At 39.2% G+C, this 23,700-nt stretch overlaps 3 protein-coding genes across 3 annotated transcripts; all 3 read right to left on the reverse strand.

The window, feature by feature from the left end:
* Positions 1-1,013: 1,013 nt before the first annotated feature.
* LOC104419723 (phenylcoumaran benzylic ether reductase Pyrc5) lies at positions 1,014-4,322 on the reverse strand. The gene is given in 6 exon segments (XM_010031473.3): positions 1,014-1,331; positions 1,460-1,513; positions 1,516-1,662; positions 3,215-3,452; positions 3,830-3,964; positions 4,068-4,322. Coding segments are annotated over 6 exon segments (948 nt in total). The 5' UTR covers positions 4,275-4,322; the 3' UTR covers positions 1,014-1,164.
* A 6,085-nt stretch (positions 4,323-10,407) lies between these two features.
* LOC104419724 (eugenol synthase 2) lies at positions 10,408-12,668 on the reverse strand. Its single transcript, XM_010031474.3, is given in 6 exon segments — positions 10,408-10,633; positions 10,765-10,968; positions 11,538-11,775; positions 12,146-12,280; positions 12,382-12,401; positions 12,404-12,668. Coding segments are annotated over 6 exon segments (924 nt in total). The 5' UTR covers positions 12,564-12,668; the 3' UTR covers positions 10,408-10,466.
* A 4,867-nt stretch (positions 12,669-17,535) lies between these two features.
* On the reverse strand, positions 17,536-23,030 carry LOC104419725 (pheophytinase, chloroplastic). The gene is made up of 7 exons (XM_010031476.3): positions 22,689-23,030; positions 22,468-22,569; positions 22,021-22,159; positions 21,030-21,200; positions 19,502-19,742; positions 18,128-18,219; positions 17,536-17,936 (listed from the first exon to the last, which is right to left on the reverse strand). Exons 1-7 carry the CDS (start codon positions 22,783-22,785, stop codon positions 17,663-17,665), a joined length of 1,116 nt encoding a protein of 371 aa, XP_010029778.3. The 5' UTR covers positions 22,786-23,030; the 3' UTR covers positions 17,536-17,662.
* Between the last annotated feature and the right edge of the window lie 670 nt (positions 23,031-23,700).

The raw sequence follows: 23,700 nt of genomic DNA on the forward strand, positions 1-23,700 counted from the left end.
GGACTTTGGCATTCTCAAACTCCACAAGAGATCTATCCTGGTCCACTCAAGCTTGTGGTCATGGCCACGGGATCTTATTGAGCTGAGAAGCTCATGGCAGCCATGGTCGCGAGATGTTTTCAAGTCACAAAATCTCGAGGTTGCCATTTCCTCAAGCTTCGAGCATGCAGTGATGAGCGCATGAGTGTGGAACTCATGCATGTAGAAAAAATCTCTCATCATTTCATTCTCTCTCTCTCTCTCTCCCTGCTCAGATGGGATTTGATTAAGAAGGAAAAAGGAGTCGCTAATGACCCATTCTTGTTTTAATTAATGCACAATTCTTCGAGGAACAGCACATAAAAAGTGCTATTTTCAGATGAACTGTAGCAGTACAAGAAATCTAGCGTAATTAAGTCTCTCTAATTGAAATCTCTAGTTCGTAAGAATATATATTGTTTTACTTGGTGTCTAATTGATTTACACTAAATTGATTAGTGGCGAATGATTTATATGTTAAGAACATGGACCTAAGTTGTGAATTGATATAGGCTCGGAAGAGTTAATTTATTAGCCAAATCTCCTAGGTTGATTTCACCTATTGGCCAAAAGAGGTTAGGTCGCGACAATGTGACCATTGCATCGAAGCTTGCAAAAACCCTCTTTTGGTGTAAGTGTGACCCCTCCATTGAAGCAGGCAACCCTTTTGTCTCTTAGCTTTTTTCATTTTCATCAAAGTCAGGCGAGAGCACGAAGTCTTAGAACTAGCGACGACTGATTCAATGCGGAGGATGAACTGCATAAGCATTCTTCCATGTCGCTGACCTGACAATATCCTTTCATTTACTTATGCTTCGCTAGGGCCGGCTCAAGTCTTGCCGAACCATGGAACTCAAACATTGCTTGGAAAGATCAACAAGAGCTGAGCAACCCTTCTGATGGTTTTTTCGCCATTCAAAAGTCAAGCATCCTGAAGTCGTTATTAGTTCACTCGATTTATTCTACGGTAAATGAGTGGAAAAGGATGACCTGCGAGTATCAATTTACATATTTGATGGAACACACGGAATGGTTCTGGTACATCGATGCGCGAAGTCAATATCAAAGTGCACGACAAGTTATTCGGCACACCAGTCGAGACTGGTTTGTGATACACATATAGCAAGAGACAGTAACATAGGGGGACTAGGTAAAGAAACTGAGGTACTCATCCACGGTTGTGTATTTCACTTCCGGATAAAGCTCTGAAGCCTCTGCTCCGATCGAAGCATCTATCTCATAGTTTGTGTACTCTCCCTTCACAAGGGTTGCGTGGGCTATGCTCAAAAGGATGTTGCTGGGAAATGGAGACTCTGCAACAGTCAAAAATAGGGAAATAAAGAAGAAGTAAAAATTGGGCTTTAACAAAGAAACCATCCAACGAAAAGCCGATATCTTTATATGTGTTTCCTGTTTAAATTGCTTCCAGGTATCCACTCACCTTGTATCTTCTTGAGAAGCTCATCTTCCAACAGATATGTCTTCTCGAGGTCGTCCCGATCTTCTTCTCCCAGAGGGAAACAATCTCGCTGAAGCTCAGAACATTCGCCGGCGGTCTCAGGTAGAGGATCTTGTTCAGAGTTCTGGGGTCATCCAGAGCCTTGATAGTGTACGTGGCAATATCTTCCTCCTTGACCGAAATAACTGACGAGTTGAACCAGTACACACAGATTTAGCAGGCTTTTCTGAAAGTCGACTATAACATGTCTGGCATAATCGAGAAATAGATCAATCGTAGAGTTTAGATGAGACACCGAAATAGTTTCCTTGCTTGTCTGATGACATTTCTTATAATCAACATGATACAATGATTCCCAGCCACTTCACAAAAATACTTGAGAGGATTAGCATTTTCACACTACAAATAACATCTAATGTGCATTCTAAACTATCACGGTTTGAGTCTATTAGACGCATTCTAGGCAAACATCTCTCCGAAATCTGCCGGAAAAGTGCCAAAAAAGTCCTAAACATTTTGTATCTGTGCCAATTTAATCCTAAACATTTTTATGTTGTGCCAATTTAGTCATTTCCGGCCAATTTTGGCCAGATTTTGTTATTGGATGTCGGCCAGCTGACGTGGCCTAATCGACGTTGATGTGACAACTTTTAATAATATTTTAATATTTTTGAAATTTTCTTATTTTTTTTTTTTCTTATTTTTTTTTTCCTTTTTTTCTTCTCATCTTCTTCCTCCAGCCAATCGCCGGACCTCGTGATCGGCCAAAGGTGACAGTCGGCGAGGTCAAGGTCGACCTCGCCTGGCCACCTCGCCGGTGGTGGCCACGAGGGCGGCCTCACGCGGGCGGCGAGGCTTGTCGAGTTGGCGTTGCACTAAGCTAGCGAGGCTCGCCCTACCGCCATGGGCGAGGCTCGACCTTCGCCAAATTCGGCGAGGGCGAGCCTTGCCACCTAGGCCTTGAGGGCGGCCTCGCGCCGGGCGGGCGGCTTGCCCTCGCCGAATCTAGCGAGGGCAAGCCTCGCCACCCAGCGCGAGGCCGCCCTCGCGGCCACTAGTGAGGTGGTCGGCGAGGTCGACCTCGACCTAGCCGGCCGTCGCCTTTGGCCGGTCGCCAAGGTCCGGTGATCGGCTAGAGGAAAAGAGGAGAAAAAAAAAAGAAAATTAAAAAAGGAAAATAAAAATATTAAAATTTTATTAAAATTTTAAAATATTATTAAAAATTGTCACGTTAGGGCCAATCAAGCCACGTTAGCCGGCCGGCGTTCGAGTCAGTAAAATCCAGCCAAAGTTGGTCGAAAATGACTGAATTGGCACAGCATAAAAATGTTTATGACTTAATTGGCACTAAAAAAAGGTTTAGGATTAAATTTGCATAAATGCAAAATGTTTATGACTTTTTTGGCACTTTTTTCAAAAATCAAGAAAAATTTAGGACTAAATTGACAAACATCTCTCCGAAATCGGCAAACATCTTTCCGAAATCTATTAGATCTAAAAAGGGTTTAGGACTAAATTGACATAAATGCAAAAGGTTTATGACTTTTTTGCACTTTTCCCAAAATCTACTTGATCTAAATTTTGCTCATGAAACCAACCCAAGTTCAGAGCATTTTCAATATGCATTGGAGGGCGTTTGACTATGACTGAGGATCGTTGTTGTCTTCTGGGAATGTGAATGTACTTAATCACTACAATCAAAGAATAAAACAAAAGTCAGGGCTTCAAACCAATCACCTTTCGGATTTCCGTCACCTATGATTGTGATTTTATCCCTTGGAGGAGATTTAGCACCCATCTGTCCCAAGGATGGAAGAGTGTATCCCGCAAAGCCATTCGATACAACATAAGTGAAAGGGATTCTTTCAGCCTCAATTGCTCTCCTGATCTTAGCTTTGGTGCTGAAAAAGGTCGCTGCTGGCTCGACCGCATTGGTACGGTCCACATCGGTACCAAATTCCGAAGGAAGGAACCTCTACAGAATTCATGAACATCTCTAGAAAGAGTTCCAAAAAAGGGAACACAGCCTCATGTAATGACATTATCCGGAGTACAAGGAGAATATATCCATATCTATTTTGGACACGAGTCGTGCAACTATGAAATTATACTTTCAGAAGCTTTTGTTAGTGTATCCATCTCCATTTTTTGACATATATACAGTGCAAAATGAACACGCTAGGAATGATTCATGGGAAAAATTGCGACAAAATGAATAGCTTACACAACGGACGTGAATTTCCAAAACATAGACCATTATAGACTACAGCTTCTATAATACAAGAAGGTAAACAGCAATTCCATTTTATTCAATGACAATATGTTAAAAAACCATCAGCTATTGTCACTTGCCTTAATATTTCCAGCTTCTTTGATTGCTGCAATGATCTTAACCTGATCGGCGAGTTGCACTGCTCCCACTGCCGAGATCACCACATCAACTTGCTTGATGGCCGTCACCAAGCTCTGGTGATCATAGATATCTCCCTGCAAAGTCGAAGAGAACACAAATCTAAAGTGAGATTATGCCACCAGGTGGTTGAAATACAGCAAGGAGTATTACTTTCCAAAAATGTTTTGCGTGTCATACATGAACTATTGAAACCCCGAAGCTCTTGAAGCTTTCGATGAGCTTCGACTTCTCGGCATCAGAAGCCGCGCTCTCTCTAACCAATGCATAAGTGGGATGACCTGCTTTTGCACTCGCCTCCACCAGGTACTTGCCGATGTATCCAGTCCCCCCAATGACCAAAATCTTGCTCTTCTCTGCCATTTTTATCACACTTTCTAAAGGCATAAGAAATCAAGAAAGAAGATGAGAACTTGACTCTGCAGGCTTGGAGGATTTTTCCAGGAGTTGTAGGCTAATAGGCCGGACTGAGAGGAGCTTTTAAAAGAGGAGAAGTTGACCTAATCTTTTGTCGCGTTATATTTTATTTAGACGACTTAATTATTAATGAAAACTTGACTGTGCAGGCTTGGATTATGTGCAGCAGGTCGCTTTTTAGCCAATCACTGCGAGATTTCAGAGGTTAATGCTCCGCTATTAAAAAGTTCGAATTTTTATAATTCCCAATTTGCCTTCCCAGTTGAATATTTTATGCTTAGCACTATGCCAAAAGATTAAACTAAATATAAGAAAAAAATATTTAAATATTTAAATATTTAAATAATAAATCATGTCTTTACTTAATAACTTAAGTTTTTAGAATGGTTGGCAATGGTTTTCGTTAATATTTCAAAAAAAAATTGAAAACAATTTTGAAGTGTCAACCCAAGCATGGTCTCGATTTCCTGGGCAAGAATAACTGCAAATTTATACATTTATCTCTCTGGATGCTCTTGTTTGGTGCTGAGATATAGGAGTGCAATTGAATCAAGTGGAACCGACACAGTGCTAGGCTCAAGCTTAATGCGAATCATGTACTCGAATATGGAAACTTGACCGAAGCTCGATCAAGTACTCTTTTTCCTGCTCAATCTCAACTCTATCTAATGCTCTTTGTACCAAAGTTCGACGCAACTCAACTCAATTTTAAATATATAATACTCAGGAAATTGAGTTTTTCCAGCTCGATTGAACTCGACTTCAAGTCAAAATACTCACATTCACTCTTTTTGTTAGTGTTAAAAATTATATTGAAGGATGAAAGTGTAATTGCATGTAAAAAAGCAATAATAAACGTCTATTTAATATTATCTATCCCTGGAATTAAAAACGAAATCTATATAAAAAATGAGATACTCAATTACACCTGCTAGTTGATGAATCAAATATCTTTAGACTCAAATTCAACTCGACTCGAGCTCGAAAAAAATCGAGGCGATCCTCAGCAGGTCATTAGTTGAGCTAGAGATGGCAGCTGGACGGGTTTGGGACAGCACATTTTGTCTCAAACCTGTCCCACTAACATTTGAGTATTTCCCAGATCCCCCACTTAAGTTATCGTAAAACTTGTCGGGTTCTCCATGGATTCTCGAAATCACTACAATGACTACTTTCTTCAATAGAACTTCTGATTAAAAGGTTGTCTAACACAAGATAGATAGTAAGAGTTGTTGGAAATTAATCCAAAGAATACACATTGTTTATTGTAATCAGAACATCAATATAAAAAAGACGATAACAGCTATATAATATTCTTCTTTTTATGTAAACTTACAACTCTTGGAGAAGAAGAAAATAAGATATAACATAAAATAGTGGAGGTGAGGTACGGATATCCGAATCTCCTTGAGGTGATTAGTTCCTGCCAAAGGTTTTCCGCAGATTCATGAACCATGCTTCCCAAGATACAACATCTCGAATCTGTTTGGATTAGCACTATGCAAACAGGACTCAGTCAAACAGTTCAATTGAACCAGCACACCCAGAAAAATCAGAATAGTAGAAAATGGTATCAAAGCTCCTTTTGGAATCGAATAGGGAAAACCAAAAAACCAAAAACCACCCATGAAGCTCTATGTTCCTATCTATATATAGAGCTTTTTAGTTCATGTACAGAAGAGATACATGAATTAAATAGACGCATGTATCCACGAAATTCATGAATCAAGAGATTCACGAATCCAGAGATACGTGAATTCAAGAGATTCGTGAACTCAATAAATACATTAACTAAAAGATACATGAATCTAGGAAATTCATGAATTCAATAGATACGTGCATAGAACAATTTAGGAAATCATGAATCCAAAAGAGATACGTGAATAGAAAAGACGTATATTTATTTATTAGCTTTTGTTGATCCATTAACCATAATTACAACAAGAGTGAGGAATTCCGAGCTCCATACGGGTCTCATTTAGAACTTGAAACTTACTCGTTAGAATAGATTCTTTATTTTTTGAAATCTAGAACTTACCATACATTCTCTAGAACCTAGAACCTATTCTTTCACTGATTCCAGGGTCTACTTAAGTTCCACTTATATTATTATTTGAATGATTACAATTCACTAATCATAATTTATATTTAGACATGAACATTAATAAAGTAAAAATCTTAGTCATAAAATGAAAATTCAGACTAATACTTTCAAATTATACACTCATCATCGAATGACATGAAATATTGGAGGATCATATAGAAATATGGACCAAGAAAAACATTACAAGTTTTGGGTTACTGGTTCCGAGTTTCAAGTTCCAAATTCCTCCAATTAAGAGCTTAGAACCTAACATTCGAAATAGATTTTTCATTTTTTGAAATCTGAAACATACTTTACATAACTTAGAACCCAGAACCTATAGGTTCCTACTAGTCCGGTTTTCAGGTTCTAGGTTCTATCCTAAAACCATGTTCATCCCTTACTGTCGCATCAATTTTCGATTCTTGTATAAACTTTATGATTCATAGAAACATAAAGTGGGTTATCTTGCTTTCCGACTTGCCTCCAGGTGCTTTCCGATGTACCGCAAGGCTCCGAAGACGAAATCCCAAAATGTTTGTCGGCTATATTATACCGTGTTTATAGATTTCTCCGACTCGTTTGTGGGATGACTTACTTAAGAAATCAGCTCGATAGTAACTTTGTCGGGATCACCTGCCCAGGCAATTCGCTTGCAGAATGCAACATTTGATTTCCATATGTAACATTTTATGAGCATTACGTAAGCATGGATATCAATGCAGGTCAGTACGTAAGCATATATGTCATGCATGTCGAGGCAGATCAGGACATAAGGATGGATATCAAGGCAGATCATGCCATGAATGGTTGTTGAACATATGTATGCAATCAAGTCTAACTTCTGTTGGGACCTTTGTTTGGAACGCACCTTTACTGAGGAAGATCACCAAAATCACCAAGGGGAAGTCGAAATCCGAGCCTGTTAGCATATTTGTTAGACTCACTTTCATTTAAAAGCTTAAGTCAATAAGTTTTGAGCGAATTAGGATATATTAATTACTTCACACTACATCCACAACTCACACGTGCATTTTAGCGGTAAAATTTTCTAAAAGTCACACATTTATTGCACTTTTGCCAATTCAATTTTAAACTATTCAATTTTACTAATTAAATTTTAAACATTTTTACTTTTTGCAATAGATTGAGAACTTTTTAGACAATTTTCCCTATTTTAATAGGCTTTAGGTCAATGTCATGTGCTATGTTGAGTAGAAGAAATCCAAAACATGAAAATGCATATTCGTATGTGACCATGCACAAACATAACGTTTGGTAGCATAGCCAATCTCCATGTCTGAACATCACTAGCGAATCATATGCTTTGTACAACAAGAACTATTGTAAAACTCGACCATATATGTATGAACCCACCTAGGAAAGTGGTATAACTGGCCCCAGGCCAATGAAGGGGCCTCCACTTATGGAAAGGAGGAGGCGAGGGTCGGTCTAGATGCCAATACTCTGAGGATGTTAAAATAATAGGGGTAGAGGTAACTCCCACGTCTCCAAAGGCTCCACATTAAAGACCATAATTCCTTTACATTACAGCATTTCCCAATTTCACTTTGCCTACGATAATTTGAATTTCCCACCAAAATTTCAAATTCGTCAAAAGGTCTTGAGAGGATGCATCGATGTTCTTAGAATTAATTGTGACATGGTAGAATTCTCAATTTCTGAAATCGGATTAAATTTCGCGATTAATTTCAATCTGACGCGATTTTAGCATGATCTAAACTACCGAGTAGTTTTTAGGAATTTTCGGTGCAATTGACTCGTAGTCATTATTTTCGAACTACAATGTACATCTTCAACTCATTGGTGACTCTCGGTTGTCGTAAAAATCTTGAGATTTCATTTACGGGCACAAGGTACCAAAACGATAGAAAAATCAGTTTAATACCGATCGACGAGAATTTTTGCAATTAGGTGGAATCACCCATGTCTAATTACATACCTCAGTTGAATCGACCTACTTCTAGTCTCTGATAGATTTTCGACCGCGCTGCAATGACCCTTGTAGACTAACACGGTCGAGCAACCGATGCTTGATCGAATTCTCAAGCTTGTTGCATTAAAATCCCTTAATGACTTCCCAAAATAGTCTAGTTATCTCATGAGTAATCGGCTTAGAGAATAGCATTATAGGCATGTCGATGAAAAGTCCGACTTATTCAATTGAAAACAGAAGTGGAAAATCATATTGTCACACGAATCGACTACACACTTTCATCGAATCGATTTATATCCATTTGTTAATTGATTTATACAACGTAGTATTGATCATTGTCGATTTTTATGGTCGAGTAGTCTATTCTTGATCGAATTCTTTAGTCTCTCGCGTTTTAACCTTATATGGTCTTGTCCAATAAATCAATTAGCTCGTGAGTGATTAGTTTAGAGTAAAGTGAACAATTTCATATATTTCGAAATAGGGACCTATTTTCGAATATCACAATTTCTCTATTCCAAACTTGTTTCTGAAATAGAAATCCGTTTGGTAAAATTATTTCGTTTTTCTATTTCTGGAATAGATTTCTACTCCATAAATAAATTTAAAATAAAAATTAGAAGTAAAAACTTTTAGTTTTCGATTTATGGAACATAAATGAAAAATAAAAACTCTTTTCATTGTTTGTCATTGCTATTAGTCCATTGCTCATTTGTCATCGTCGGCCATTGTTCGCTGCCCATTGTTGCCACTCCTCACCATCAGCTGTCGCTACCATTGGTCGCCGCCCACCGCCGCCACAGCCGTCAATTGTCGGTCGTGGACCGCTTCCACTGTTGGTCATCGGTTGTTGGTTGCCAATCTCTAGTTGCCACTGCCACCATCGAAAGAAAGAAATTTCGTATTTCTATTCTAAGAATGGAAATTTTGTGTCATTATCAAACGCGTATTTTTATTTAAAAACTTATTTAAGAGTTAGATATATAAAAATCCATTTTTCTTCCATAAATAAATTTCTAGCAATAATAGTTATCACCCGCACTTTAAATGCTCAAAACATTTTTCTTTCATAAATTAATTTCTGACAATAATAGTTGTCATCCATACTCTAAATGCTCAAAACCTATATTTAAAGATCAAGTCTAGGACTCGTTTTTATCTTTGCTGGGATGTAATGTCACCTCTTAGATATATGGTCCTAAGCCATTCAAATATTTGTGAGAGTGGAGATTGAGCGAGAGAGCAACACACACTCTTCAAGACAGATTCGATACGAACCGGCTGTTTTGCTTGCCAGAACTAAAAACCCGAGGAAGATCCGCTGAAAGATTTCCTCCAGTGGTTTCAAGACACTTTCTTTGTTAAATATTTCAACAGTTTTAAATATTTGAAAGTAACATTTTTTTATAGAAATTATGATAGTCATGATGACATTATTAAAGTTTACAATGACCCTCTCTTGTTATAACCGTGACCCCTCAATAGAACTAGGCAACCTGTTTTCTTTTTCTTTATTTTTTCTTCTCCTATTAAAGTTAGGCAAGAGGACGAAGTCAGAACCAGAGAAGACTAATTCGATGATAAGTGAGGGCTCAAAAACGTGTCACTTTAAGATGGAGATAATCGATGTAACATGGTTCTGTTTAACGCAGAAGAACAACTGCATGAGCACTCTACTGTGTGGCTGACCTGACAGTAATTTTCATTTATTTATGAAGATATAACCTACGCCTGCAATAAGTATTGTCGATACCTGATGATTCGTCAGCAATACCACGAGTCTTGCTGATTCAACCGATTCATACATTGCTTGAAAAGATTGGCAAGAGCAGAGCAACCTTCTGATGGCTTTTTCATTTTTAAAAAGTCGAGCATCCTGAAACTGTTAGTTCATTCGTTCTGCAGTACGTTTACTGCCCAAACTCTCTATGATAGTTTATTTAATCATCGAGCTATGTCAAGCGAGTGGAAAAGGAGGACCTGCCAGTATCAATCGAGAAATTTTTTGGTACGTGGATGCGCGAAGTTGTTATAAAAGTGCATGGAAAGTCATTCAGTAGATGTGAGTTGAGACTGGTCTGCGATTCAGATATATAGCAAGTGACAATTACACACGAGGGAACTAGGCAAAGAAATTGAGGTGCTCATCCACAGTTGTGTATTTCACTTCCGGATAAAGTTCTGAAGCCTCTGCTCCAATCGAAGCATCTATCTCATAGTTTGAGGTATCTCCCTTCACAAAGATTGAGTGACGTATGGCCAAAAAGATGTTGATGGGGAGTGGAGACTCTGCATCAGTCAAAATTCGGGAAAAGAAGAGAGTAAATATTGGGCATTAACCAAGAAACCATCAAAGGAAAAGGAAAGCTGATATCTTTTTATATGCTTTCTATTTATGCTGTTTATGCGTATCGACCAACCTTGGATCTTTTGGAGGAGTTCATCTTCCAAGAGATATGTTTTCTCCAGGGTCGTCCCGATCTTCCTCTCCCAGAGGGAAACAATCTCGTTGAAGCTCAGAACATTCGCTGGCGGTCTCATGTAGAGGATCTTGTTCAGAGTTCTTGGGTCATCCGCTGCCTTGATAGTGTATGTGGCAATATCTTCCTCCTTGACAAAAACAACTGACAAATAGAACAGGGAACACAGATTGAGCACGCACTCCTGAAAGCAATGATTGATCAATTATAGAGCTAAGATCAGACCGAGAGCTACCAAAATAGTTCCCTGTTCAAGTGATGACATTGCTTATAATCGACAACAATCAGGCGGCTACTTGCGAATAAAAATTCGGGATCAATAGCATTTCACACCTCAGCAAACATCTAATGTGTATTCTAAACTATGATGGGTTTAGTCTACTAGATGCGTTTCAGGCAAACATCCCTCCAAAATCTGCTAGGTCTACACTGCTGAGATATGCATAATAGTGGGATGCGCTGAAGAAGCTCAACAGCTTCACAATGAGAGATACCAAGAGCGAACCTGAATCCACTGGACTCATCTTCACTCAAAAGTTTAAGTTTAATGAGTTATAGGACAACTGAAATTATTAATTGCTCCACAGCACACAAAGTCTCCCGAGGTGTGAATGATTATGCCTGAGGATCCATAGGGTCTTCTGGGAATGTGAATGTACTTAATCACTACAACATGAAGAACAAGACAGAGGGCTGGCCTTCAGAACGATTACCTTTCGGATTTCCATCACCTATGATTGTGATTTTGTCCCTCGGAGGAGCTTTAGCACCCATCTGTCCCAAGGTCGTAAGAAAGTGTCCGGCAAAGCCATTGGATACAACAAAAGTGAAAGGAATTCCTTCAGCCTCGATTGCTCTCCTGATCTTAGCTTTGACCCCGAAAAGGCTCGCTGCTGGCTCAACTGCATTGTGACAGTCCACGTCGGCTCCAAATTCAGAAGGAAGGAACCTCTGCAAAATTCATGAACATCTCTAAAAAGAGTTCTAGACAATGGAGCAGAAGCTAATGCTATGACAAAATGGAAAATATATCCATATCAATTATGGATGGTAGTTATGAATGGTAGTTGTGCAACTATAAGATTGTATTTTCAGAAGCTTTTGTCACTGTATACATCTCTATTTTCCGACATTTTTGCGATGCAAAATGAACGCGTTTGGAATGATTCATGGGAAACGTTGTGACAAAATGGATAGTTTGAGATATTGAATAGAGTTTCCAAGAGCATTATAAACAACACCTTCCATAATACAAGATGGTAAAGAGCAATTCCATTTTTCCGATGAGTATTTTCAAAAGCTGTCAAATACTGTCACTTGCCTTTATATTTCCGGCTTCTTTGATTGCTGCAATGATCTTAACCTGATCTGCGAGCTGCGCTCTTGCCACCGCCGAGATCACCACATCGACTTGCTTGATTGCTGTCACTAAGCTCTTGTGATCATACATATCTCCCTGAAAGTCAAATAGAACAGAATTTAATGTGAGCTTATGCCGCCAGGTGGTTGAAATACAACAAATAGGATTATTTTCCAAAAATGTTTTACGAGTCATACATAAACTATCGAAACCCCGAGCTCTTGAAGCTTTCGATGAGCTTCGACTTCTCGACATCAGAAGCCGTGCTCTCTCTAACCAGTGCATAAGTCGGGTGACCCGCTTTTGCACTTGCCTCCACCAGGTACTTGCCAATATATCCAGTCCCTCCGATGACCAAAATCCTGCTCTTCTCTGCCATTTTTATCGCACTTTCTCAAGGCACAAGAATTAAAGAAAGAAGATGAAAACTTGACCTTGCAGGCTGGGCTTTTTCCCCAGAAGATGTATGTAGGCTAATAGACCTGATTGAGTGGATCTTAAATTAGGAAATTATTTTTGTCGCCTTATAGTTTATTAAGGCAACTTGACTATCACGTGCTGCGGCTCACTTTCCCCACCGGTTACTCCAAGATTTCACAGGTCAATGCTACAATTATAAACTTCTCCACCTGACATTAGTTAGTATCTCTGTCACTGCAGCTAATTCCACTAATTACCTTACTTAGCATCTCTATGTCCCTTCTTATATTGTACCAAAAGGTTATTAACAGAAGCAGCAGATTCTTGTATGAGGACAAAAGAAAGAAGGAAAAGACACGGCACAACAACCAAATCTTCGGATGCAATAAATTTGGGCATTATACTTTCTGACAGAGGACACACATTGCTTAAGTGCCAAAATCGGAGTAAAATGGATCACTTGAGTGCAATAGGCCAAAATTCCGCCAAAATGCTGACGTGTCGATTTTCCGGCGAAACAAGTGCGGAACAGGCGTCGTTTTAATGCGATGTGGCCAAAATTTAATAAAAATTAATTTAAAACTAAATTTATTTAAATATTTATAAAATATTAAAAATTTTTAAATTTTTAAATTTTAAAAATTTCAAAAATTTCAAAAAACTAAAAATATTAAAAAAATTTTAAAATTTTAAAAATTTTAAAAAAAAAATTAGAAAATTTTGTAAAATTCTATAAAAATTTATAAAATTCTATAAAAATTTATAAAATTCTATAAAAATTTATAAAATTCTATAAAAATTGATAAAATATTTAAAAATTAAAAAGAAATTAAAAAGAAATTAAAATTTTAAAAAAAAAAAAATTCAAAAATTTTAGAAAATTTAAAAAAATTTAAAATTTTAGAAAATTAATTAATTTTAATTTAAAAATAAATTTATTTAAAAATTTTAAAAATTAAAAACATTTGCAAAATTAAAAAAGTTACAAAAAAATAATTTTAAAAAAGAAAAGAAAAGGGTGCCGGTTGAGGGCTGAAATTTTTGTAAATTTTTTAAATTTTTGTAAATTTCGTAAGTTTTTTAAATTTTTGTAACTTTCTAAAATTGTTTGTAAATTTTTGAATTTTTGTAAATTTTTGAATTTTTGTAAATTTTGTAAATTTTATGTAAATTTTGTAAATTTTATGTAAATTTTGTGAATTTTTTTATAAATTTTGTAAATTTTGTAACTTTCTAAAAAAATTTTCAAATTTTTAAAATTTTTAAAATTTTAATTATTTTTTTAAATTTTTTAAATTTTTTTTCTAAATTTTTAAATTTTTCTAAATTTTTAAATTTTTTGTAATTTTTTTGTAACTTTCTAAATTTTTTTGTAAATTTTTAAATTTTTTAGTAATTTTTTAATTTTTTTGTAAATTTGTAAATTTTTTGTAATTTTGTAATTCTTTTTTTAATGTTTAAAGTTTCTAAATTTTTTTAAAATGTTTTAAATAAATTTATTTTAAATTTAATTTAAATAATTTATATATTATTATAAAATTCGAATGATGTCAAAACGACGTCGTTTTGGCCGGTCGAGCCGACTCATTTCTTCGGCGAGACACATCGGCGAAATATTAATAATTTAATGCCACATATGATTTCGGCCAACTTCGCCGGAGATGGCGCTTAAGTGTGCGCTTTAAGTTATGGCATTTAAGTGTCCCTTTGGCCAAAGTTATGGCGCTCGTCGCACGCCAATAAATTTGCTATGCATCCGACACAGTCCAACCTTTTTTTATGTTTTTTTTCTTAATGTCGATAATTGTTATATGTTCCAGCGGGAGAATATAGCAGATTTCAACTCCAAATCCAGACCAAATTTGAAGCTAAGATCCATCCGCAGAACCCCCTCTAACTTATTGTCCAGGTTCAAGCCATTTTCCGCCATCTTTGCATTTGCATATTCTAACGTCAGGCCTCTAGATTATTTAGTGTGGACCATGCTGAGGTCTTTCTTTAATGGCAAATCAATAAACGCAATCCTCGAAAACAAAAGACATCGATTTTTTTTTAGGTGAATGTTAGCTTGAATCCACCTGTCGTTCAAATTACGGGATGCTTCGAAGGAGAAGAAGACTGTTTGAATGACCACGTTTTAGAAGTGTCAACCTAAGGCTGTTGCTGCAACAAGTTCTCAGTCAATGGAAAATAAAATTCTTCCTGGGCAAGAAATTATTGGAGGTAAGAACAGCTGGAGTGCCAAAACTTGGCATGGAGGGACATTTAAATGCCAAAATTTTAAAAAGGTACACTACTTAAGTGTCAAAATCGGAGTAAAATAGATCACGTAAGTGCCACTTTAGCCAAAATTAAATCAAATTGCTGACGTGGCAATTTTCCGGGGAGGTGAGTGCAAAATGGCGTTGTTTTGCACGCTAACATGGTAAGAAAATACAAAAACGACATCATTTTGTGTCGATGTGTAAATAATCAATATAAAAATTAATTAAATTAAATTTAAACTTAAATTTATTTATCATATTCTTAAAAAAAAAAAGGGTGGCTGAAGGAGGTGGCCGAGCCCTCACCGCCACCGCCTCCCCAGCCCGCCACCGAGAAGGGTCGGCAACGGAGGGGGAGGGTCGGCCAAGGTGGCCGGCCCCTAGCCGATTGGCGGCGAGGGCACCGAATCTGGGCGAGGGCCCGAGCCCTCATCGCCTCCCGTCATCACTGGGAAGGGCCAACAACGGTAGGGGGAGCATCGGCCGAGGTTGCCGGCGACGCCGGCCGACCGGCGGCAAGGGCCGTGACCCTTACCCCAGATCTAGGCAAGGGCTCGCGGGCCCTTGTCGTCGATCAGCCGGCATCGCCGGCCAATGCTCCCCCCCACCGTCATCAATCCTTCCCGGCAACGGCGAGGAGGCGGCAAGGGCTGCGACTAGGGGCCGACCACCCCGGCCGACCCTCCCCCTTTGTCGCCCAGCCTTTCCAACGAGGAGCTCAACCCCGCCTCCTTGACCCCCCCCCCCTTTTTTTTTCTAATTTTAAGTTTTTATTTTTTAGAATTTAAATTTAAATTTAAATTTAATTAATTTTATATTAATTATTTAGCCAGTTTTAATTTTTATTTTGCCAGTGGTTTTAGGTGAGTTTGAGACGAGTCGCTCGTTTTGAGTGAGCCACGTAGTCAAGCAAAAATAATAAAAAATAACGTAAGATTTCCACGTAAAGGTTCGTCGGAGGTGGCACTTTAAGTGTCCCAATTTTCAAAGAAAGTGGCACGTAAGTGTGCTTTTTCAAAGTTTTAGCATTTAATGTCTCCTCGTGCCAAATTTTGGCATTTGAGCTGTATTTTGCCGAAATTATTGCATATAACTACATTTATCTCTCAAAGTTCTTGGTTGGTGATGACATGTAGGCGTGCAGTGGCTCAAGTCAATCCGACATATTGCAAGGCTTAAGCTCAACTCCAAGTGCGCTCAACCCCAAGTGCGAAAATCAACTTGAGCTGGATGGACTAATTTTCCCCCTCGCACTCGACTCAATGCAAATACTCGACATAGGGTGCGTTTGGGAACGCTTTTGGGAAAAGTCCTTAGCAAAATGCAAAGACCTTTGAGTTTAATGTATTTTCAAAATGCAAAGTGTGTTTGGTAAAATTGTAGTTTGAAAGCCCATTTGAAGTATCTTTAAACAAAATGGTGTTTGGAGGAATTATATTTGCAAAGTGCTTTGTAATAAAAAAAAGTTATAAAAGAAAAATAAATAAAAATTGATCGGAAGGGCGGAGATGGGGAAGGGCAAGTGGCCGCCGGACGTCACCGAAGACCACCGGCGAGGGTCGCGGACGTCGGGCGACCATTGAAGACCACGGCGAGGGTCGCCGGACGTCGGGCGACCATTGAAGACCATCACGAGAGGGTCGCCGGACGTCGGGCGACCACCGAAAACCATCGCCGAGGGTCTCGGACGTCGGCGACCCCGCGCGACCCGGATCTGAGGCAGCGAGGTCCCCGCGACCTTGCGGCCCGGATCCAGGTCGGCGGGGTCACGCGACCGTGCCGCCCGGATCGGGTCGCGGCGAGGTCGCGCGACCTCCGGCAACCGCCATGACCAAGATCAGGGGCGGCGAGGTCGCGAGAGGACCTCGCCGCGACCCACGCCGATCGCCTCCAACCAGAGACAAGGCGGCGGTCGCACCACTCCGGCGAGTCGGCCGTGGGCCACCGCAACCATGTCGAGCCGTCGGCGGCCACTCACTCGGCTTCGAGGAACACGCCGTCGGCCTTCAGCGGAGAAGAGAACAGTACAACAACGAGGGCAAAACCGGAAAAATCGAGTAGGCGAGGATATTTTTGGAAGAAAATAAAAAAAGTGAACGATGATCACTTGTATAGAGAAAGCCGAAGCCCAAGGCGCCCTTCACCTGCCTTGGGCTTTCAGCCTTGGGAAGGCCAGCTTTGGCCTAATGAAAATTCTAAAATTGTTAAACACTCAGCTTTGAATTTCAAGTATCTTTAGAAGCCCAAAGTCCCTTGCAAAGCTGATTCCAAACGCACCCATACTCAGCTGGGGTCAGATCTTTTTTAAGTGTATAGAATGAGATACCCAATTGGGCTGGTGAGTCGATCAAGTCAAGTATCTTTAGACTCGAATTTGACTCAACAGGCTACTGGAATGCGACTCAACAAGCTACTCGAACTCAATCGAGCTAAAGATATCGAGCCAATCTCAAGCAAGTCATTAGTCTAGCATAGGGATGGCAGGGGAAGGGCTCGGCTTATCTTGTCTCAGACCTGTCCCACTAACGTTTGAGGATACTGATTGTAGGTATTAGACGACATTACAGGTCAAACAAACTGGTAGTTGAGACGGACAGATGCGCAAGCTAATCATTCGGCAACTAATTTCTTATAGAGTAACATGTGATTGACCTCTACCAAGTAGAAGGAGCTCCCAACCTAACCTGCCAAAACTTTTATTAATGCCTTTAAATGGAATTTACACTGTAGTAGCTGAATCCTCAGATATGAAGCAGGGCCAGTGGCGCTGGCAGGAAAAAATTAATATCTGTATTTACAAATCCGGAAGGGAGGTCTTTGGAGCTATGGTTGGCAACCAATTGAGTAATGCCTTGTTGACAAGTTCCGGGACTTCATCGTGAGGGCAGTGGCCCGCCTGAAGGTTGACTAAGGATGTGTTCGGGTAGAACTCCTTGATACGAATGGCCTTGGCAGGACCGACCCATGGGTCTAGATCACCCCAAATTAACAGCAGCGGGCACGAGAGTTTGCTCAAGATACTGTCCAGGGTATATCTGGTCTGATTCATCATGAACCGTGACATTAATCTGCACCCATTATATATATTTCTTCACTTCAGCATAAACGGAAAATACCTTTAGAAAAAGGAAAACTGGGATACCGATGGATATCATATATCCGATCAAGTTGAAGGGAATCATATGGAACAAGTTGAAGAATTCATGACCATGTGACTACCCTATGAAGATCAAGTTAGGAAGGGAACATCAATTTGTACCTGTAGTAAACTTCTCCAGCATTCGGGTCTGCTGCCGGCATAGTTATAGACTCGACAAGATAGTCATCTACATTTGAGGAATCTATGTAAACCTGGAGAAGCAGAAAACTGAATCATGGGGCGGCCATAGCATAATCAGCATAGCATGAATAGAGTCTAAGAGTGAAAAAGATAATCACTTATTAGACATGAAGAGCTAGAGCCTTTCTAGACACCATCAGAGGCCTTGACCCAATTGTCGTGACAAGCCTGCCTCCGCAATGGAGGATCTAATATTTTGCTCATCTGGTCAGAGCAGAGTGTCTGAACCACTTAGGGAATTTTGAAACTCAGTAACTCCAGATAGCTCATCCTCATTCAGGTTCACTCAGCTCAAAAGATTTTCTTTTGTGGAGTTTTATTCAACTATCATGTTCTCGGCAAAGAGGCTGGCATGACCAGTTGCAATCCCAATCTGCTCCTTTCGGGATTCAGAGGCACCAACCAATTGGGACACGTTATGTTAGCTTGAAAGTCAAATCCTGAGGTACTTTAAGTAAAATTACAATGTGGCCACATAACTTAAGTCGGCCCACAAACATAATCAGAAAACACCAGTCAAGTTCAGCCTGTCAGTTTTTCCTAGGGATTTTTGTTAAAGAGCATCCAGAGGCACTTTTTAAGCGATTTAAATAACAAAAATCTACAGTTTTCAAGGCACTGTTACTTCTGTACTATATGAAATTAGTGTTCTGGAAATTGAAAGTTTCGTGTTTAAGCATTTGCAAAAAGTACCCTGGGACACTCATTAACAAGCATAAGGAAGTCTGTCTTAATTAATCAAGATTATGAAATTAAAGGCATGGAGATTCTGTAGTTAGCTTAATTCAGACATAATGTTTTGTTGGCTTCTGCAGCCTGAACAGAACCTAAAACTGGAATTTATGGCATTGACTTGCCTGAAACAGTTAGTTCTTTCCAATATTTTTCCTACTCTCTCCATTATTAAAACTTTAGATACCCAAAACCTACATCTCATGATCAAGTCTAGGTCTCGTCATTCCCCTTCGCTGGGAGGTAATGTGGCCTCTCAGATATATGGTCCTAAAACTGGAATTTATGGAATATTGTTTTGTTGGCTTCTGCAGCCTGAACAGAACCTAAAACTAGAACTTATGGCATTGACTTGCCTGAAACAGTTAGTTCTTTTCAATTTTATCCCTACTCTCTCCATTATTATTTCTTCAAATTTTAGATACCCAAAGCCCACATCTCATGATCAAGTCTAGATCTCGCCATTCCCCTTTGCTGGGAGGTGATGCAGCCTCTCAGGTATATGGTCCTAAGCCATTCAAATCTTTGTGAGAGTGGAGATTGAGCGAGAGAGCAACATACACTCTTCAAGACAGATTGGATACGAGCTGGTTGCTTTGCTTGCCAGAACAAAAACCCAAGGAATATCCGCTGAAAAATCTCCTTCAGTGGCTTCACGACAACCTTCTGCAAGAGACTTTCTTCAGAATTCTTGGCTTTAGCACTAGGGTCTCCAAACTGTCCTGCAGAGTTGAGCAGTACTACTCCAGCGACTTGCTCAGACAATTCCCCAGCAGATACCAAAGCAGTGAATCCTCCAAGGCTGTACATTTACAAGAATTCACCGTTATGTGATAAGACAAGTTATTGTGGAAGGTCAAAAAGAAGTGAACATGTTTGGTGTTAAAAAATAACTGCTGTGCATATGAAGATAGAAACCCCATTAGTTACGTACAAAGAAGGGATCCAGTATTCCTGATGATGAAGCAAACAAAAGTTAAAACATTAGCTACGGTTAAAAGAGCACACCATTAAGGCCTCAACCAACTTTTGAACATTTCAATGGATGCCTAATTTAATAATCAGAGAACTTCATTTTAAAATGTGCCTGAACTAAGAAGCTTTCTTGAATGGGGCCCCATAGTTCACTGTATGAAACAGCATATGTGCCAATAGAAAAGTATTTCATGCAAAGCATCCATTGAAAGTCGAGATATCTGAAGTTGGGCTTTTTTAATTGGGGCTCATGTCACCTTATATCAGACATACAAGTTTCAGAAACATTACTTGAAAGAAAAGAGAGGTGGGGGGTGAAGATCTTCTGCTTCTCATCATGTCTTTGACTGTGAGTTGCAATAATTCATCAGGAAAGAGGAAAAAATTAAAATAAATCCACAGAAGTCGAAAGCAGACCTGACATTTTTGGCTGAACTAATCAAGATTTCACATTAGAGAGAGAGAGAGAGAGAGAGAGAGAGAGCCAAGAGTTGAGTTGTGTTTGGTTCTGGAGATATTACTCAAAAGGTTTTTTCAATTAATCAAGTTGCAAATTCGTCGATTTCCAATATGTGTTTAGTAAACCATTTTCAATCCATAAATTTTTGTATTCTTTTCACAAAGCTTTCTTTATAACAATGTTATGGTATTTTTTGGCCCAATAACTCTGGTTGAAAATCTAAAGAACAAGATAACGGGAAATCTCCACCTTACAACCAATCCATCTCAGTTGGGAAATGCAGAGGAGGGTAAGAAAATGAGGTAGGTCACTCGTTTTATCCTGGAATATTCTACAAAAGGGTATGGCCGGCTTCTGGAGTGATCTTCAGTCCATACTCAACATATAGCCCTTTTATCTCATACACATGTGCTTTAACTTCAAGACCCAATGCATCATAGTGGTTCATTCATTTTATTATCATTGTTACTGATACCAACATCCAGAGATGATAAACTCCATATCAGATTAGCAGGAGTATACGAATAAAAAATTCTCTATCAAAACGACATATCAATTATTTATTCACAGTAAAAGCAACAGATAGACAGTACAAATACATATGTTCCTGTTGGCTAAAAACAGAGGAGATTCAATTACTACAATCTTTAATACCTGTTGCCAACAAGAACTGCAGGCCCCCTCACTATCTCCTTCAGGAAATCAACAACTTGATCCTTCCATATCATTGCATCGTATTCAACCAGTGCTTTCTCACTCCAACCAAATCCCAGTAAGTCTAGAGCATAGACTTTGTAGCTTTTAGCTAATTCAGGAATGTTATACCTACATATATGCAGACAGAAAATCCACGCATTCTCAAATGAGTGAATGAACACGTTAGTCCTAATGTAGCAACAGAAATGGCTAATTAAGAGCAAATGTTGTGAGTATAGTAAAGCCAAATTTTGTAGGCTTGTGATATTAGATAGTGACTCGGCAGAATATACTGTATTTGATTGTGTTAAAAAGAGAGGAAACCTCTTAGATGGGCTTGGCACTATGAGAGGTCCCAAATGGGTTGACGGACACTTATGACAACTGAAGAAAAGACCCAAGCAAGGCCATGCAAGTGGGTATGTGAACTTTCTCGCCTGGTGCATAATGCTCCTGATCCACTCCGAAACATTGTAAAAAGGAAAATCTACCGCTAAGGCATCCGACCTAGCAAGATGTGAAACCAATCTTCTTCTCTGACAAGTTATATCCTAAGTCCCTAACAGAATTCCCATTCACTGGAAATAGACCTGATTCTTTGCAGGAGACTCAAACTGCTCAAACCAAGAAAATATGTTCAGAGAGTTTCCTAGCTATCATCATTTCTATTTCACTAGCTACAAAGCTCATCCTATCAGACTTCCTTCACCTGGTTCTCTAGAAGAACTCACAGGTTAACATTGTATTTAAGAAACTCCAATTCCTACAACCTTTTTCATATTGCCAACACTTCTCTTTTCTCAGCAGGAGTCATAAAAAAACAACTTTAAAGAGAATTGCCCTATGGTAGCTAACTATTAACCAGTATTTCCCATTTCCTCGTGCAAAGTTAATTCATGCGGCCACATTAAAACTGGGGAATTACAGAAGATAAAGTCGTATGACAAACCTCCAATGATATGCTGACGCACCAAACCCATGAATCAGAACAACCGGAAACCCCTCCCCCTGCACCACGTAATGTATTTTACGACCTCGCCATGTCCAGTAGTTGTACCCTTCCGGCTTAAAAGGTAACCTATCAGCTCCTACAGGATAAATAAACAACACAACCACCTTTGAGCATAATCTAACTAAAATTCAATTACAGGCAAAAAGTCGAATAACAACAACACAAATTTCCCGCTCGGAGCTCTTATTGATAAAGAATAAAGCAGGCCACCAAACAAACAGATCAACATGGGCACTCACTGAGAATCCGCCACACAACGCCCCAGCAATCTTAAGAATTAGAAGTGGACTTCGCCACAACAGTCGCGTGTATTTAAGTAAAATTCGCAAATTAAGCTAAAAAAATCTTTTATCAGCTCCATGACATGTAGCTCAAACGACTGACCTTTGGCGGGTTCAGTCAATAGGGACGACCCTGCCATCGTAACCCCCGACGCCACGATTCCTCTGAACGTGAAGCTCCTCCTACCCAAGTGACATCTGCCTCCTTCAAGGGAACACGGAAAAAGGGAAACCCGAGATACGTAAGACACGAGCACGCATAAAGCTAAAAACTTTTGGCGAACCAAAAATTCACAGCAGATTCAGAGGAGGACCCAAGATTACTTTGCTCGTGAACTCTCGAGGGCAGCAACGATCTCTGGCGACCCGGGTTCACGAAGCCGGTTCTTGCGGAAGGGAGCACGGCCCAAGAAGAAGACATGGGATCTTCTGTATGTACGCGAGGTGCACTGGGGACTAAAAGGAAGCTCGACCACGTCGAGAAATTGGTACGTTTTCGGACTTGGGATTGCTTGGAGAAGAAGAAGCGAAGCCATTTTGGATTTTTTCTGGCTCTTGGATCGTGCCATGCGAGAGGGTCTGTGGTTCGTGTGGTGAGAGTGGCTCCTGGAGGTGTGGCCGACTCCGAGCCATTTGATGATTTCTTCCGGACAAAAGCTTGCAGCGCGAGAAGTGACCGTGATAATTTCTCGGCCGGGATAATAACAAAGCTAATAACCATTCCATTTATGCGCGACCACTATTTTTCTATTCCAAAAATAAGTTTCGAACAAAAACTATTCAATAACATAATTTTATTTTTCCACCGCCAAGCGTGGATCACCGGTCACTAGCCACAGCGGACAAAGATCAACATGCACCTGGATCCACTTTGAAATGGCTCTCATACTAATATGATGGGACTCATCCTCAAAAGACGTCTTATGAGGTGAGCAGAGCCATAGCAATTATCAAGCAAATTAGAGGACTTCTTGACTATTTGGGATCACCATGCATTCGTTATCCGAGAGGGAGAAATTTTATATTATTATTAAATAAATTTCTATTCAAAAAAAAAAAATTGTGTTGTTATTAAACAAGTATTTTACTCAAAAATTCATTCAAGAATAGAAATAAAAAAATATCTATTCTTGTTACATAATTCAATTTTTGGCCAAAATAATTATCATTCACGTCTTAAAATTAGTTCAAGATTCTTAAGTTTGTGCAATAGAACTTTAAATCTTGGGAAAATTTTAAATAAGGGCTTGAAATGCCCTCATTTATCTGAATTAAATATCGTGTTGAATAAAGATCTTAAGGGTGCGAGATGGTAACGTTTCTTTTTTTTTGTTTT

The sequence above is a fragment of the Eucalyptus grandis genome, chromosome 9 (assembly GCF_016545825.1).
Source record: "Eucalyptus grandis isolate ANBG69807.140 chromosome 9, ASM1654582v1, whole genome shotgun sequence".
NCBI lineage: Eukaryota > Viridiplantae > Streptophyta > Magnoliopsida > Myrtales > Myrtaceae > Eucalyptus > Eucalyptus grandis.